This window comes from Anopheles maculipalpis, chromosome 2RL (genome assembly GCF_943734695.1).
Source record: "Anopheles maculipalpis chromosome 2RL, idAnoMacuDA_375_x, whole genome shotgun sequence".
NCBI lineage: Eukaryota > Metazoa > Arthropoda > Insecta > Diptera > Culicidae > Anopheles > Anopheles maculipalpis.
Window position 1 is genome coordinate 9,890,626 of NC_064871.1, and position 12,157 is coordinate 9,902,782.

Sequence of the window (12,157 nt, forward strand, 5' to 3'; positions counted from 1 at the left end):
CGGAGCCCATTCTTCCCCACCACGGTTCGATAAGAGGGTTGTTCAATCTGGCACATACACACACACACACACAAAAACTCCACAAAACAACCGACAAAGGACGACACTTGACGTCCATTGAAAATATCGCCTGCTTTCGCACCGTCACAATGTAGATTCGGCTTCTGGCCGGGTGTTCTGGTTCGGAAGGCTCTTAAGCATGAAACCGTAATACAGGCGACAGCAGCCTGTACTACTCCTTCCTACCTACCGAAACCGGTACACACAGTACACAAGATTGCTTCAGTTTTGTTTATCGGCAACGGTTTCCTTTGGGGTAATGTTGTTGATTATGGTATTTGCGCTCTATTTTCATCCCTTTTGCCGACAGCCGCATGGAGAACGTTTCTTCCAATGCTAATGCTTCGGCTATGTTTTACTTCAATACACACACACACATGCATCACTCTCGCTGCCACAGACATCGACTTTGATCGACCAATAACCTTAAATAAATCACAGAGTAATAACGACAGTTCCAGTGAACTGTAACAGAAGGCGTAACAGACGCTGCCCAAAGTTACATCGGGGAGCATCGGGTAGGTGTTGGCATAAAATATTGGCACAAAAGTTTTATCAATAAACGAACGACAGAAACGGCGCCACCGACATGATATCATGTCGTTCGATTCAACAAAGTATTCCGATCCGTACCGAATGGGATCGAATTTCGCAGGCATCCGTTGTTTCCTGGTCGTAGCATGGTGACGGTGGAATTTGGAGTAACATAAAAGTCAGTCATATTTGTTTTAGCTTGTACAGTGCTTAGAGTCTACGTTGTTCGTATATGTCATCCTACGGAAGCCTTACAGTTGAATATTTGAGCAAGGGCAACATAATTCTGTGGAAATTTAAGTTATAAGAACTCTAAATTCATGTATGCTTAGCAAATATAGAGACTTCCCTCGAGCTACTACAAGTGTAACCAAGTCAATTGTATTCTAACACCAACTATAACTCAAACGTCAAACGCTCCTATGAATTCATTACGATGTCAACAAAAAATACGTTCAAACAATTGTAATAATTTCTTGGAAGAATCAACTTCATATGACGTACAACGACAACTTCCTCCAGACAGTTTAACAATATTATTTCACCCATGTTCCAGAGAAAATATCTGCAAAGGTTATGGAAAAGTCAGCAAAACCCGCGCACTTTCTGGCTCTTTCTACTTCCGTTTGGTGGAAGTTGTGCTTCGCTTCCAGACGGCCATCTATTCTTGGTCCATCAAAACCTGCCTGGCCGGGCTTGAGGGTTATGAAACATCTCACAGTTAGCCATGTTTCTGTCAACCTGGTTGGAGCAAACTTGTGCCCCGCTGTACAAAAACTTGACCGAAAAATAACACACACACACGTTAACCGTGTGTTCTGGTTCTGGTTGCAGTACGATGAAAACCAACGGCAATTTGCAGTGTTTGGTGAACTGTTTGAGTTTTACGTTATTTTATTTGAAGTCATGTTTCCGGTGGATTGTTCTGGAACTGGTGTGATGTAGAAACTGACACGCGGGGTTGGAGTTGTAAGTTGAAGGACAGCACGTTTTTATTTTGTTTTATTTTTTAAATTTGATCAATGGAATTGTGAGGACGTGGATGGATGTTTTCGATAAAAAGCCTCAAAATAAAATAATTAAAACAAAGTTGTCATTTTTCAAATTATTTTACTGTGAAATTTTAAAATAACTTTGAGCGTTCAAATGATCTATTCTGATCAACAACCACACTCGGGAGAGACATTTTTTAGGATCTACAATAGAGATATAATAGCAAGCATACATCTGAAAGATACGATTTTTAATGCTTTAATTCAATTATTAACTGCTAAGTAAAATTTCCCATTTTCAGTGTCATCGCTCAGGCAGCAACCAACCCAACACCGAGCTTAAGTAAGTAAATTTGAAAACAAACATTGCCTTTCACGTCGTTCAATTTGGACTCACAACAAACCCACAACTTCCGAATGACGTTCCCGGCTGGCGGCACTCGCCGACCACAAAAAAAACACCCTCAAAGTAGCACATTCCGTCAAAGTCAAACTGTTCTCGTTCTTCAGAAGTGTGCGACAAAGGCCCGGTTCCGTGACCACATACAGCCGCACGGCCGCACAGTTACGCATCGGCAGCGGAAAACATTGGCCAGCCACCACATTCTCCACACAGGCATACACAGAAGATGGTTTTGTTCTAGCGAAAATGTGTTTTTAATCAACTGTTGGGCGAAAAAAAAGCTCATATCTTCTACATGACACGTGAAGAATGGATATGTAAGTGCGTCGACTCAATGTTCCGTGCGTTCTTGAGTTTGTGTACCGTACTTTGAAGATCGTACTTTGCATGAGCGAGAGAGACCGTACGGCGAGAGCAAAAAGAAGCTAATTGTGGAATTGTTTCCAGCATGATTGCGATGATTAACATTAATTAAGTGCTGCGCGGTATGGCCATGGCGAGCGGGGGGGCAACGTTACATTCGCTGGTTCTTTGCCGGTTGTGTGGTTATTTTGTTACAGAGAGAGAGAGAGAGAGAGAGAGAGAGAGGAAACCAAAGGAAGCTGGCTAAGGTGGAGAGTGAAGAAAATAAGACGTTGCTGGGGGGTGAAGGTAGAAGCGAGCATATTCCGCTGTTCTGCCATCTGTTGGTATGATCGTTGTAGCGTTGTAGGTTACAAACTCTCGCTCTCCGAATTGTACCGAAAGCCCTTCACATGCATTCGCCACACACACACACACACGTACATACACAAGTACGCTTAGCAGCCGAATGGTTGGGTCACTCACCCACTGGCATAAGAATCTATCCGCATCAGACGAACGATGTAAGAACAAACGATCGCTTTATGTTGTTGAGGTTTTATGATCATAACAATCCATCTAATAATGAGACGCATTATGGACTTGCTATCAACAATGGGTTTATGATCTTGCGATATAAAAGTGTCGCAGTTAGATTTCCAATCCTGACATCTTGATAATATTACATTCTTATAGACATTGACGTGCGCAGGGTAAGGAAGATTAAAAAAAAAGAATTGTATCATAAGCCATCCTGTCGTCATCATCATATTTCATGCACAACCTGCTCGCTGCTCTACCAAGCGGGATAAATCAAGATCAAGACCAAACACAACCGTCGGTCGACTGTCTGAGACTCCTTGTGCATGATAATGAGCGTCAACTGCATTGCGAAGCGGGGTTTTCACAATGCATGTTGTGGCAGCGTTGTGAACGTGCGAATTGCGGATGTACGAAGATAAATTACCCCACATTCAATCACACAACGATTGCAATCAAACGCACATACACACGCTGCGTCACATTCCGATCGAAACAATCGTAACCACATCAATCGACGGATGGCTTGCCGTACGCTGCTGTGCTAGTGTTTGCTGGTCTGTAAATGATTGCAAGAAAAGGAACCCAACACTTCACCCGGTTGGCTAAACCTTCCAAATTTTCTGATCCGTTGAGCCGGAAAATAGACGAACCATTGTTGAAACCATCGGTGAAGGAGAGAAATGAAGCTCAGTGCACCGAAACACTTTAGTGTTAACCTGGGATCTTTTGTGTATGGCTTTAATCAGCACAGATCAGTTAGATTTTTGTGGCTACGCTTAGAGCAAAATACAATTGCATAAATACGTACAATAATTACATCATCAATGAAAATTTTAAAGTCAAGGAAAAAATTTAATGGCAAGAAATGTGCTATAACCACAGGTTGGCGACTTGGTAGTTCATTCCAACGAATGGTTGATACAAAAGATCAATAAACACACTCAAGGAAAGCATAAATCTTGCTCGGAACGGCAGGGTTACAACCTACAAGATTATTGCTGTTTGACGATTCCTCAACAGCTGTTTCACAAGTGCGCGAAGAAATAAAATCCCTCATCGGCTCGTTACTGGTCATCAGACGAGACAATACGGTTGGAATAAATTAGTCGAGAAAACGTTTGAGTTTCTACAACGAAGTGCGATTGGTAGGCTTTAAGTTGCACACTAATGCATCGTGACCAGCTTCTTTCTGCTCATTCTACCGTTTGACTTAGAATTCATTTAGTAATAGCAAAACCCTTTGAAAGTATGCAATTATGTTTTAAAATTACATTTGAACAAGTTTTTCCTTCCCCAACACGATGAAACACGTGTTTGCGGTTTAGTTTGTGTTCGAATATCGAATCCTTAACTTCGAAAGTTGATTTCACAAATTAAATTTTGAAGATAAAACACACTGGTATCCACATTGCATTTGCTAACCTTCCAGATGACTCACACCATCCAATCACACGCTCATTAGGAAGATAATTTTATGACTGCGAGCTCGAAACGCTACCCAACCATGGGCCAAGACTCTCACCATATACCGATGCTTCGCATGCGACGGATGCGGGTTGAATGTCTAACGAAGGAACGTGCCCGACCGGCTTTTAGCTGATTTTAAGTAAATTAATCTTCATGCAGGCCTTCCGTACAGCTGGAGCTGGAGCGAGCAGATGCGTATGGAAGCGAAAGATGTTTCCTCCCTAAGAAACGATAAAACAATTTGTTCACCCATCAAATCCACTTTAGCTCCGTCCAAGGCTGTACGGTGCATGGGAGATCGAACGTACGTCACAACGCTTAGCAGTAGAATTGAACGTAACGTAACGTTCTAGATACTAATCCGCGATCAAGGTGAGCAAAAGCATTTTGATCTTAGCGTACTTAACAGCTTCTGGGAGGCAAAGATCACCGTTCTCCATCCACGTTATAATATGCATTGTTTTCGCATAATTGTCGGTGCATTGTAGTGGAAGAAGAATAATAGTACACACACACATACTAAGCTAAGCAGAAGAAGCTGCTGCAGCTGCAAGTTGCGTAATGCTGCTGTTTAGAAGGCGGGAAAGAATGATGCGATACGAATGGAATTCCCTTCGCAAGCTGATCATACACAGCGAACCTACGGACACCCGCACCAGCAAGCACGCCCATGATCTTGATCTCGTTTTACGTGGTAGTAAGAGGGTGAATAAAAACACGCACACTAATTTTTTTTTTATCTTGACAGTGTAACAGTGTCAGAACTCCCTTGTCAGAACATTGTTTCGGTTTTGCGCCATCTCAACTCGAACGACCGATGATTAGATGCGTCCAAGATCCGAGATTTAAGATCGTTCCCACAATCATCTTGTTGTTGATTATTAATTATCCGAGATGAAAATTGGCACAACTGGCAGGTTGGAGTTTTGCTGGAAGACCTTCAATGTCTAGCAAATGATAAGAGGTTGGTGAGTGAGGCTGTAACATGGCGATGGAGCAGTGGCTAATCTAGCGAAGGCTCTACAGTTTACCACCGCCACCGCTAACGATGGTGGCGGTCAACGATTTGCATTTGCCGAGCATCGATATTGGAGGTTCTCTCTCTCTCTCTCTCTTTCTCTCCGACCACGACCTACATCCAGGGCGCCCGGTGAACGGTGGCACGATGGCCGTGAAAGTGAACAGGTGAGTGAGTGTGTAACCGATTTGCGGCTATCACTAAAGTGCATTAAGCGCATATTAAGGGCTCACGGGTGTACTGCTGTGGGAAGGGTTTAGCGCTGAGAGGGCAACAAATGTTGCTCATGTTTGGTTGCATTACGCGTATCGATCGAGTAATCTAATTTCATTAATTGCTAGTATCGACGAGTGTTTCTTCTCGCAAGCGCTTCCTTCCACCCGGTGGGAATGTTTATCGTAGTAAGTATTGTCTTGATGCCTGATGATATAATGCATTCCGTAGAGGTTCTATAATTAGATATCACTCAAATGAAACAACTCTCATCACTGAATTGCGGACAGTGAGCTAAGTTTTTATAAAACAATTTATTGTGACTAATTTCTGCTCCAAATAAACAATAAAAAAAACATTATGTTTTGTACGTTTGAAATTCAGCTTTGTTAGCAAAATGCAATGCTTACGCTTATTGCCAACAGGTCGTAAATCATACAAACAATTTACTACACCATTAAAACTTATTGTTTACCCCACCGTGAGCGCAAACTGCTGACGGATAATTGAGGCAGGACTCAGGGTAAAACCAATTTCATTTGGTGCAAATAAATTCACAAACGATTTAATTACGACACCCCAACAATTTTAGCAAAACTTCAATCAGCTCACCATCCCAATTGTTTCGTCCCACTGCACACACACACACGCTGTACACTGTTCAAACGTTCAAACACACGACTCTTTCGTTTACGGACACCACCACCACACGGACTGATGGTGGGACAGTTAGAAAAATAAATGAGATGAAAACCACCTTTCCCGCCTCATCCCGGGAACCAATAATTGATCATTCGCTCGCGATCGCGATGGAACCTACAGTGGAAAATGTCGAACCGATGTTTGCAATTATTCTCCCCCCCCCCCCTCCCCCTCACTACCTCCAACTGCAGCACCAGCAGATTTCGGTAGGTCATTATTTTCACTTAAACCTTTCATGGTGTCATCGGCACATCGGTAGCGGTTTTTACGCAAACAAACGCATATCGAGCTCATTATCACTTCCCTCTTCAAAACGCACAGTCCACCAATGCCGGGGAGAGTTCGACTGACCCCCCCCCCCTCCACCCCCTTCAAAGTATGATAAAGCTCGTAAATTTTAAAATTGCTTTGAACTGAAACAAACGAACCGTTGTTGATTCATTGGTTACGGGTAGGGATTAGATTGATTCTTTATCACTTCACCGCTAGCGATGCCACCGATGCGATGGAAGGACATTATTGCAATAACACTCTTCATACCATACCGTGGCATCAATTATTTGAATGATTAATTGGAGGCTCTAAAAAAACCCTACGACTGATAATCCTCGTTAGAATAGTAGTTTAGCAACAATTATGGCGGCACAATAAATAAACCCAAGCACAATCGTTCCCAGTGACACGATTCTCACCAAAATTAGGCTGCTGCTCGGCTAGAGGATACAGTCCACCAACGTTATAGTTGGGATCGACAAACTGCTGCTGCTGATGATGAAAGTAAAACTGCGGTTGCTGCTGCTGCTGCGGCTGCGGCTGTTGCTGCTGCTGCTGCTGCTGCTGCTGATAGAATTGTATGAAGTCCCCAATTTTGAACCGTTGCTCCGTTACTGCACTGTACGGAAATACGTTTTGGGTCTCGTTTTGCAATGCCGTCACCTTAACGTTGCATGGATTTTACGTATGCTTTAGCAAAACGCGCGAACGATCACAAATCTTCTTGTAGCGAAAGAAAAACGTTCAGAAAGGTAGATCGTTTTTCTATTTTATTCTTATTTGCTTTTCAAGCTTTTAAGATCACTGTTTTTTTTTATTATAACAAAATAATTCGGTTGTTATCGCTTTTTAATTAAAACTTGGAAAGAAGCTATGTTTTTTTTTTCGCGCTTACTTTTCTTTTCGTTAATCAATATTTAAAAACCTCAACTAAACGACACAATCACAACAATTTTCACTGCACACACTTGTTTACAAAAATTTGTAATCATACTTTGAGCTACACAAAACGCAAACTTCACACTTTAAACTGATTTGAAAGTTTAATTTTCGATTTCTCCTACTTTTTACTCGCTAAAACATTACTGGACGAACCCCTGCAAAAACAGAGTGCGTACATGGTTAGTACGAACGTGGGCAAATTATGTTATTTTCCAGCCACGGTTAACTTCCTGAGGAAACGCTTTAAACTCCAAGCTGCAGCACATGCACTCCCAAGTATAGAATCCATACACCCAGCACAACAACACGTCACTAGCCACGGTGTGTGTTGCAAGAATTTTGCAACATTTTAGCAACAAAGGCCCGCTACTTGCGATGAATAGCCACAACGACGACAACGGCAGCAACCACGCAACGATCGGCTGAACGGATATCGTTACAGTATGTTGGTTCTTGAACTCGATTGGAAACCGCTTCTCATGAGCGTATGTCACGAGTAGAACGAGTTCGGTGGATAGTGTAATGTAAACGAGCTTTAAGAGATTTTGAAGCATTACTTATTTCCCGTTAGCTAGTTTAAGAATTTGTCAAATTTTAAGCACAAAAAATCCTTTTCTCCCAAAATAACATCTCTTTTCTTCCATTCAATGCTCAATTTACACGTGAAAGACGTTTCATATTTCCCACAGCGGTTCCTCAAAAGCGAGAAACGTTACCTCGAAAGCAAAACAGCAGACTACGCTATTTTTCTCCCTTTCGCTGCATTTTCTGCTTCACCTTGCGAACGGGTTTGTGGTTTTCTGCAAAGGTCTGCAAACACCAGTCCTCTGAACGAGAATGGACAGAAGGGAACCAGCAAAAAAAAATATGGAAAAACTCCATCCACAACCCCATTCACTGTGAATCAGCTGTGGGGTAACGCTTTTCTTTACTTCTTTCGCCCAAACCCAAACGCCTTTTTTTTAAATAATTTTCTTGCTGACCACCTGGACTCCCGATCCCACCCTTGAGGCAGGTTGGTTTTTGGGGTGTACTTTTGGGTGGTCTTGGTGGCGTAATTCTTGGGGACAGTTTTGGGGTTAGCTGGAAAGCCCAACCGCGTCTGTCTGGGATTGTGGTTAATAGAAGGTGGCATAACGAGGTATCAACGTAATTGAGGTTAGCTTTGGCAAAAATTGTACGAGTTTTTTGCAAAGGAAGGAAAATCAAACAAATTCACATGAGTTTGATATATTTTTTAAATAACAAATAATTCGGTGAACAGTTGTTGCCAACTGTTACCGACTGTCACATGACACAATTTGAATTTGTGGAGTACTCCAAAAGAGCACTGAAAAATTACAAAATAAAAACCAGAAAACCCTTAATCACACTCCCTTGCATTGCACAGAAAAATCACAAAACTGCTCGGTTAAGGCGATTGATTGTCCAAAATTAAGCACGGTATTAAGCTCGGCTCGGGTGCTTTTCCAATTTCATTCTGAATTCGTTGGGCCCCCAGGACCACCACGTCGTCAAAGCACCGTCAATTGCACGACAAATTGCCCGTACGACCTTCGCGGAAGCTTCGATCTGAAGCTGAATCGATATCCGCCGAATCGAGCAGAACTGCGTGCCACGCGGAATTTGCGCACCCCGCGCTTCATTCCATTTTTATTCTCGCTCGCTCTCCCACACGGCCCACAGGGCCCGTTCTAACGTTAACCACCCACATCACGGATCACACGTTTGTTTTTTGTTTTTGGTTTTGTTTCACAAAATAGTGCGACACAACACGGCGTAGCGGGGCTTGCGTTGAATTGCAACGCGAATCGTGGGTGTTGTTGCTGTTGTCGACGCTGTATAGTAGCTTGGCCGTCGATCTTGCGGGATGATTATTCCACGTTTCACGAAGCTGCTCCAGCTGAGCGTACACTCGTGTGCGTTTCGATTCGCACAGTAAAACCACGGCGGCCTAGCACAACTACTACGGGGCCTGCTGCTGCCGGTGGTGCTACCCACTAGATTCGAACCGACACGGTTGTTGCAGAACACACGGTTTAATTATTATATTTTTCCTGCCTTTTGCTTGCAACGAGCAAAGCCGATTGGAGGAGACCCGGAAGGGGGCTCTGCCTTGGGTGGGTGGCAGGAAAACGACAACTAAAACACTAGTGAAGCCTGTGGAGGCTGATGGATGTATGCGGCGCGGCGCGAAACTAACGTGACCGGGGTACGGTGACACACACACACACACACTCGTGCGGGGGTTGGTGATGACGATGATGACGAGGAGGGGTGGGTTTTGGTAAAGTGTGTGACACGACACGAACGGCGACGGAGTGTGGCGACGATGCTAAAACGGCTTTGCCTTCTCATTCGGTGCGATTTTCCCGACTGCTAACAGTAAACTGAGACCGCGTCGACAACAGCCGTTGCCGTTTGTGTTCCCTTGGTTTGGCTTGCATACGGTAACATTGCGTACGTTCCGTAGAGCGAGCCCGAGAGCGAACCCGAGAGCGTATAAAATGAACACACGAGCTCCGAGAAGCAGTCGCGATGAGGCGCAACGATTGTTTTCCAGACACGTTCGCTTCTATTCGTTCACTGCCTACGCCAACTAGGGGCCCTAGCACAGCACGAGAAAAGGGAGCAAAGTGAGCAAATGGTGCCGTCAGTGAGAGAAAACCACGCTTAGAATGGCCGTGAGAAGCCGTGGGAATAAGAGCACACAACCCGACCCGTTCGTAAGTGTTCGGGAAAATGGGGAAAATATGGAAAATGAACCTTGGACGTAGCGAAGGGAAATTGTTTTTGTGTTATAAGTTATAAGCGTTGAGTTTTGTGAAATAGTTTTTGGAATCTTTTTAAAGCTACCCTAACATGTCGTCATATTTTTACGTGACAATTGAATATTTAAGTTCCAAGAAGGGGATGAAAGCTGAATGAAAATAATCATTCAATTCATTTTGTAAATGAACAACGAATGAACGGACTATTTAATCAGGTGCTTAATGCATGAACCGGATGATTAAATATAGATATTTGTTAGCTATTAAAAACAGCTTGAAAATAAGCTTTTCTGCTAACCCAAATCAAAATAACATCCCTAACTATTACCTCCATAAACAAAATAAAATCTTGCAATGTAGCATCAAAATTTTCGTTCGACTGTCACTGTTCTGCCATGATCCTATGTAGAGTGATTGAAATCAAATGCAAAACACACTCGCGCCATAACAACCTGTTCACAAACAGTCCACCGATTCGACCACCTTCTCGCGAACGACCGAAACGCAATCATTTCACAGTTGTGCAACTACAAACACGACGCAAATTGTACCCACCGCCAGCCACTCATCGTTCCAGCGGAACGATACGGCGGTGTTTTTTTTTTGCAAAAAAGAAAACTGTCCACGAGAAATCGTGCCACAACACGACAGACAAAGTGTCGTGCCGCGGTGGTCAGTAGTCAGTCCCTACTTTTAAGGTCTCGAGAACTGACCGTGCTCGACAAACGCTCTGGCTCGCTCCAGCCGAGATTGACTGATTGCTACACGTTGAAGCTGAAGCTTGCCACCACATCAACCTGCCCGCCGGTCGGTAACATTTCCCTTGGCACTGATTTTGAATTCAATCGAGTAATTCGATCGCTCGTCAAACGGAACCCGGGAGCGTGCGAGGGATTGACTCAGGGAAGCTGGGAAGTGGCGGAAGTGAAATTGTAAGGTTTCCTCTTTGCGGTGAAACGACTCGATCGCTTCTATCGAGCAAAAGGGCGGGTTCGTAGTCGATTTTTAACAACGCAAACCTCTTGCGTAGAAGAATTGAAGCAATCGCAATCGAAGAACTTAGAAAATAGAAAATGGAGCATTGATAATCGGGTGGAAATAAAACGGAAACCGAACATAAACGATCATAAACGTGGACGCGCTAATAGCTGGTGAGCTTAGCTCAAGAAACAGCATTCATTTCCTCAAGATGAAATTCGGAATACGAATTATTTTTGCTTGCTGTCTATGTGTGTGTTCTACTTTAAAGAACAAACATACACACAAACGTAAAAACACACATAAACCGCGAGGTTCGTCGCTTAAGCCGGCAATTAAAAGTCGAAGTCACCGGTCCGCCGGCAAACAGATCAGCGCGTGAGAATGAGCACGATCGCATTCTCATTCGAGCCAGCATGAGCAGTGAGCAGCGCAGTACGGCGCACGGCAACATGCGGTGTGGTGATGTAACAGCGCGTCCCTGCCCTCGTACTGCGGCCATCTGCTGATCATCTTCGCGTGGTTCCTCTTTAACTTCCCTCCAAGCAGCCCATCATGATTCACCCCACCCGATACAGGGTGGAATGAAATGTTGCATCTCACTGCTCGCTCGCTCAGACGCGTACGGTACGCAACGCGAAAAGCAGCGGCCAACAGACGGCCCAAGAAAGCGAAGAACAGCACAAAACAAAACACAACAGCATGGCTCTCGCGGTCGTCCGAGATCGTTCCTGCGGCAGGTTGTTTTCTTCTGTCTAGGGTAGGCACGGTACGGTTGTGCAATGTTGTAAACTGATGACGAAAGAATTGATCGCCGGTCCCGTGAATGGTGGACACGTGCGTTAAAGGTGTGTGTGCGTGTGGGCAATGGCAGCCAGGCAGGAAGTCACTTTGCTCAGGTGCTTTTTTGTTTTCCTTC

At 44.0% G+C, this 12,157-nt stretch overlaps 3 protein-coding genes across 4 annotated transcripts in view; 2 read left to right on the plus strand and 1 right to left on the minus strand.

The window, feature by feature from the left end:
* The window catches only part of LOC126557054 (nuclear pore complex protein Nup107), a 408,812-nt gene that overhangs the window by 317,863 nt on the left and 78,792 nt on the right, over nucleotides 1–12,157 (plus strand). The gene's annotated exons all lie outside the window — the stretch shown is intronic.
* Nucleotides 1–12,157, plus strand: part of LOC126559365 (AP-2 complex subunit sigma) — a 576,875-nt gene that overhangs the window by 265,493 nt on the left and 299,225 nt on the right. The window lies entirely within an intron of this gene.
* Nucleotides 1–12,157, minus strand: part of LOC126559899 (mastermind-like domain-containing protein 1) — a 47,220-nt gene that overhangs the window by 27,016 nt on the left and 8,047 nt on the right. Inside the window, exon 2 of the mRNA XM_050216066.1 lies at nucleotides 6,967–7,210. Coding sequence (XP_050072023.1) covers nucleotides 6,967–7,210 — 244 coding nt within the window. The remainder of the gene's footprint in view (nucleotides 1–6,966; nucleotides 7,211–12,157) is intronic.